General features: G+C 48.3%; 1 protein-coding gene across 1 annotated transcript; it reads left to right on the forward strand.

Annotated features, from left to right (window-relative positions):
* The first annotated feature begins 3,625 nt into the window (after positions 1-3,625).
* Positions 3,626-5,803, forward strand: ppp1r3g (protein phosphatase 1 regulatory subunit 3G). The gene is given in 2 exon segments (XM_055025105.1): positions 3,626-3,991; positions 3,993-5,803. Coding segments are annotated over 2 exon segments (783 nt in total). The 5' UTR covers positions 3,626-3,662; the 3' UTR covers positions 4,447-5,803.
* The last annotated feature ends 628 nt before the right edge of the window (positions 5,804-6,431 follow it).

Consider the following 6,431-nt stretch of genomic DNA (forward strand, 5'->3'; position numbering starts at 1 on the left):
GCTCCCTACGGAGGAAACTCAGCTCCCTACGGAGGAAACTCAGCTCCCTACGAGGAAACCCAGCTCCCTACAGGAGGAAACCCAGCTCCCTACGGAGGAAACTCAGCTCCCTACGGAGGAAACCCAGCTCCCTACGGAGGAAACCCAGCTCCCTACAGAGGAAACTCAGCTCCCTACAGAGGAAACCCATTTCAGCCGCTTCTATCTGAGATCTGGTTCTGTTGGTCGTGACCCAAAGCTCATGACCGTAGATGAGGGTGGGAACGTAGATTGACCGGTAAATCGAGAGCTTGGCTTTCTGGCTCAGCTCTCTTCACCATGACGGACGGTCCAGTTCACTGCAGACGCTGCTCCAATCCGCCCGTCGATCTCCTGATCCCTTCTTCCCTCAGTCATGAACCCAGAGATACTAGAACTCCTCCACTTGAACTAGGACATCTCCTCCACCCGGAGCAGCTCTCCACCCTTTTCGGGCTCCAGACCGTTACCTCGGACTTGGAGCAACTGATCCTCAGCCCGGCCGCTTCACACTCGGCTGCGACCCGCTCCAGCGAGAGCTGCAGGTCACGACCTGATGGAGCCAATAGAACCACATCACCAAAACGGATCCCCTCAACAGCTCAGCTGCTCTGCAGATTCTGTCCATGAAAGTAATGAACAGAATCGGTGACAAAGGTCAGCCCTGGCTGAGTCCAACCCTCACTGGGAACGAGCCCGACTTATTGCCGGCAATGCAGACCAGACTGCATTGCTGTCAGGTCGTCCAGGGACCTGACAGCCCGTATCAAAGGGCCCGGTACCCCATAGTCCCGGAGAACCCTCCACAGGGCACCCTGAGGGACACGGTCAAACGCCTTCTCCAAGTCCACAAAACACATGTGGACTGGTTTGGGCGAACTCCCACAACCCTTCAGGACTCTGCTGAGGGTGTAGAGCTGGTCCAGTGTTCCACGACCAGAACCAGAACCACACTGCTCTTCCTGAATCCGACGGACCCTCCTCTCCAGGACCCCTGAATAACTCTTGCCAGTGAGGCTTAAGAGTGAGACCCCCCTATAATTGGAGCACACCCTCCAGTCCCCATTTTTAAACAGGGGGACCACCACCCCAGTCTGCCAATCCAGGGGAACTGCCCTCGATGTCCATGCAATACTGCAGAGTCACGTCAACCAAAACAACCCCACAACATCCAAAGCCTTGAGGAACTCTGGCCAGATCTCATCCACCGCCAGTCCCTGCCACTGAGGAGCTTCATAACCACCTCGGCGAAACTGGAGACCCCGACCCAGAGACCCCAGAGACTGGAGACCCCGACCCAGAGACCCCAGACACTGGAGACCCCGACCCAGAGACCCCAGAGACTGGAGACCCCGACCCAGAGACCCCAGAGACCGGAGACCCCGACCCAGAGACCGGAGACCCTGACCCGGAGTCCCCAGAGACCGGAGACCCCGGCCCAGAGACTGGAGACCCCGACCCGGAGACCCCAGAGACCGGAGACCCCGACCCGGAGTCCCCAGAGACCGGAGACCCCGACCCAGAGACTGGAGACCCCGACCCGGAGACCCCAGAGACCGGAGACCCCGACCCGGAGTCCCCAGGCTCAGCTTCCTCACTGGAAGGCATGTTGGTGGATTGAGCAGATCTTCGATGTATTCTGCCCAGCAGCCCACAACGTCCCAAGATGAAAATGTACAAATAAAAAGAGAAATGCTGCCGCCTGGTGGTAGAAAGTGGTAATCAGTAAATCTGGGTTGGAGGTCTTTAAGTTCCTCTGCTTCAGGTCCCCTGGGGGAATAAATACAATGTGACACATGAGTCCAGTGAGAAACTCTCCAAACTCGGAAAGAAAAGGAAACAGCCTGTTATTTAGAAAAGCTGGAGAAAAAACTCAAACTATGAACGTCAGTAAAAATACAAACAGACAAAAATTTTCTCTAGTAAAAGTTAAAGAACCACATTAACATTTTTACTGGAGTAAAAGTAAAAAACTACCGGCTTTTAAAAGTACTTGCTGAATGCATGATGTAATCACTAATAAATATCATTAAGTATTTCATCTTAATGCATAAGATGATCATATTTCATATTTCATCTTAATGCATCAGTAATGTGCTGCTTTAATAAACAATGATGGATGTTTTCATTGTTTACTGTCTGTGACAGATTAGATTTATGATTCTCTGCATCATAATTTCAGGGATGGAAACATTTCGTCTCCTGTCCAAACAGCAGGAACTTCACGCCTTTGCAACTAGTGGCTTTTATTTGAAAGGAATCCAACAGAAAGGTGATGGGGGGACATGCGACCAACGAGCCGCGCCGCATGTTGTAGATTCATTTCCCTCCTTTTTAAAATGTTTTTATAAATTCAGACATTTACTGCAGTAAAGATGTTTGTGGTTTTTAATAACAGATCAGAGCTCAATAAGAAACCAACAAACTGAAAACTGATTTTAATAAAACTGTTTTCATACTTTCATATTTAAACTGTTTTGAGTTTTTCTCAGTTTGTTCTGTTGTCAGAACCGAGCCAGAACCGGACCGGACCTGCTGTTACGCAACTCTGACCTTCAAAATAAAATGTTTTTATTCAGATTTCTGCTCATTTCATAACCCAGAATGAAGCAGAAAAATCAAATGTTTCATTTTGTTTGTTTTTTTTCCTCTGAAGCTGAAATCACAGCTGAATGTCAACATGACGTCATCCTCTTAGGGGCGATGACGTCACCAGTCTGTTTACCGGCGCTGATTGACGCACCTGCTGCACGTGAAGCGTCTCCTTATGTAACAGCAGGAAACAGTGACCTTTGACCTGCTGGTGATTTTAACAATATTTGATACGTTTATTATTCATCATTATTGAAGATGCAATAAAACTTTATGATTCTATGACTAATAATAAAAATCACATTATTATAACATCTGATAATAAAAATCATTAATAATTTATCATCAAAGTTCAGATCAAACTCCTAAATATTTATTTCAGGCAAAAAACAAATAAATATTTTACAAAAGTTAATGAAAAAATATTAAATTCTAAATTTTCTTTAAAACTTGTTTTGACTCCATCAGGTCTTTATAATTCACTGACCCGGTTCTGGTTCTGGTTCTGGTCCACAGTAAATCCTTCTGGAGGCCATGAACGGCCCACAAACCACAGGTTGGAGACCAAACCATCTTATCACATGTGAAACTTATTCAAACTCTGGAGGAGCTGCAGAGAGCCTCAGCTCAGGTGGCTGAACACAGAGGCACGCCACACTTTTCAGATTTCATGTTAATAATTGACTCATAAAATGTCTTTCAATCCTCCTGAGGTGGAGTTGAGGAGTGTGTGTGTGTGTGTCTCTTTGTGTGTGTGTGTGTGTGTGTGTGTGTGTGTGTGTCTCTTTGTGTGTGTGTGTGTGTGTGTGTGTGTGTGTGTCTCTTTGTGTGTGTCTCTTTGTGTGTGTGTGTGTGTGTGTGTGTGTGTGTGTGTGTGTGTGCGTGTGTGTGTGTCTCTTTGTGTGTGTCTCTTTGTGTGTGTGTGTGTGTGTGTGTGTGTGTGTGTGTGTGTGTGTGTGTGTGTGTGTGTGTGTGTGTGTGTGTCACGCGGGGGGCGGGGGTCCGTATAGAAGCGGCGCCACGTCCGCCGCCCCGCAGGTCGCAGCTCATCCATGATCCGCTCAGCTCCGCCGTGCGGGCCGAACCGGGCCGGCCAGCAGAACGGCCTGCGGGAGGAAGAGGAGGAAGAGGAGGATGAGGAGGGAGACCTGGAGGACGAGCTGGACGCGTCGCAGCTGGAGAAGTTCATGCGGGACCGCAGGAGAGCGCGCTCGCTGCCCGCGTATCCCGCCGCGCTGCTGGACGGCGGCAGGAAGCGGGTCAAGTTCGCGGACTCGATGGGTCTGACTCTGGCCCGCATCAAGCACTTCAGCGCGCAGGAGGACCCGCAGATCCCGCCCAAGGTTCTGTCCCGGTACCAGAGCTTCCCCCCGCAGCAGGACCCGCGGACCGGGCCGGCCGCGGCTGCTGGCCTGCTTCCCCGAGCCGCGGGACGCGGAGCGGCGGGTTCGGGAGCTGCGGGTCTGCCTGGAGAGGCTGGCCGTGACCCGGTTCGAGCTGCGGGGCCAGGTGCGGGTCCTGCGGGGCTGCGCCGTCAGGGAGGTCGGGGTTCGGCTCACATACAACGACTGGCTGTCCTACGTGGACGCGCAGGCGGTGCCGGTCCCGGTGCCGGAGCAGCCCGGGTCGGAGTCGGTCCGGTTCGGCTTCAGCGTGTTCGCTCCGCCCTTCATGGACCCGGGCGCCGCGGTCCACTTCGCCGTGTTCCTGCGCAGCGACGACGGAGAGTTCTGGGACAACAACCAGGGCCAGAACTACTCGCTCCGGTACCGGAACCAGAACCAGCCGGGCCGCCCGGACCCCGAGCCGGCCGTAGAGGCCAGTCCGTCCCTCTGAGCGGACCGGAACCAACCGGACCGGTTCTGATCCAAATGTCAGAATGAAACAAAAGCAGGAAAACCTGAAGAATCCCGGAACCGCTAAAGTCCAACAGGTCCAGACTCTGGTCTTTATCGACCATGCTGAAAATCCAAGATGGACGATAATCGATCATTTCATTTGATCGGATTTATTCGGTTTGTTTTATCGGTTTATCAGGTTGAATATCGGCTGATTCCTGAGCAGAAACTAAAACCAGCAGCTTTTAATCTAAACATGGATCCATTATTATCATGACTAGACATTAATATCTGCCAAATATAAACTATTTGACTAGCAGCTCATTTCAATCCATTTAGAGATTTAATGTGTTTTTATCACTTTGAAAATGTTTAGATTCCCTAAATTAATTTCTGGATAAATTCTAAATTTCCTTCACTGTTCTGTAAACACCATGTGATGTAAAGATGAATCTCAGCTGATCAATATTCAACTGAATGATTTTAAAACTTTCATCATATTTAGCTTCATTTAAATGAACTTTTCCAGATAAAATCTAAAGCGCTAATTTAAGAGGTTATAAACTTTTAGTTGACTAAAACTTGATCGATTCAAGAATTTAGATAGTTTATAGTCATGCTCTTATTTTGAAGGGGGAAGACTGTTTATGCAGCAAATGGAAAAGAAAATTTAGCGCTTTAGCATTAGCATCCACTAGCTAGCTAGCATAGCATAGCCTCAGATGGTTATTGTCTAATAATAATAACAATAATAATCTGATGACTCATTTGAATATCTGATCTTTTCTCCTGGTTTTATGTTTTTATGCTTCAGGACGTCAGTCGCTCTGATTCGGACCACTGTGACGTCACGGGTAGGGCCCGCTCTGATTGGTCCCTGCAGGATGTTTTCCTTCTGCTCCAGTTTGGAGCCAAATATTTGGTTTAATTTTGCACACAGAGCTGGAGGGGAGGAGGTCCGGTCCGGTTCGGCTCGGTCCGCCTCGGATTATGAAAAACAAACAAAGTTCTGAGTTCAGATCCAGAGTTCGGTGCCGGTTTGACCCAGATGACCCAAACAGCAGAACATCGCCTCCTGCTGGTTTTCTTTATAATTATTTCCTCACATAAAGAGGAAAAAGTTCTGATTGGACCCAGTTCCAGTCCGAAGTGGGTCCAATGAGGTAATCAATGATGAAACGTCCAGTCGGGTCCGGATGGTCCAGAACCACGGCTCGGGTTTTATCGGGTCGCTGCTGGGATCCATAGAATCTTTATAAAATGATTCTGATCAGAAATAATGTGACTGAAATTATTTTAAAGCTTTTTATAAAATTATAAACAAAATGATATGAAAATAAACGGAATTAAAGATTTTTTATTGTTTTCTTTATATTTAATAAAGTTTTGGAGACTTTGAATCATCAGTTTTAGTCAAATATATTTACACAGATTCTACTGGAAACAGTTTTTATTTCAGTTTAGTTTTTAAACATTTATTTCAGTCTGAAATCATGAACATGACTTCTGATCAGAGTTTAAACTCCAGTAAACTCTGATAGCTTGTTGATAATCCCTCAGCACCACAGATCCTCCGCCATGCCTGAAGCGTCACTCAGCTGCATATTTTTCATGTTTCTCAGATTCTGCTGCTGAAATATCATCTGATCAGAACTGAGCTGAGTTACAGACCCAGCTGGAATTACGTTTGTGATAGTAGGACAGGAAATGGAGACGGTTCTGGATGGGAGACCTGAGAACCTTCAGCCAGGAGTTTTTTCTCCTCCTGAAATTCATGTTCATATTCATATTCATGTTTGAGGGAAGCAGAAGCTGAAATTTCCTGCAGGTCACCGAGACGCCGGAGGAGGAACCTGATGAAGCTCGTCGGGTTTCTGCAGCACAGAGGATGAGGACAGAGCCGGGTCGTGTTTACAGCCCGGCTGTCCGTCCAGCTGTCTTCACGCTCAGACCAAAGTCCAGAGGCGCCTCATGTTGGTCAAC

Source organism: Poeciliopsis prolifica, unplaced genomic scaffold (assembly GCF_027474105.1).
Source record: "Poeciliopsis prolifica strain line A6 unplaced genomic scaffold, Auburn_PproV2 SCAFFOLD136, whole genome shotgun sequence".
Lineage (NCBI taxonomy): Eukaryota > Metazoa > Chordata > Actinopteri > Cyprinodontiformes > Poeciliidae > Poeciliopsis > Poeciliopsis prolifica.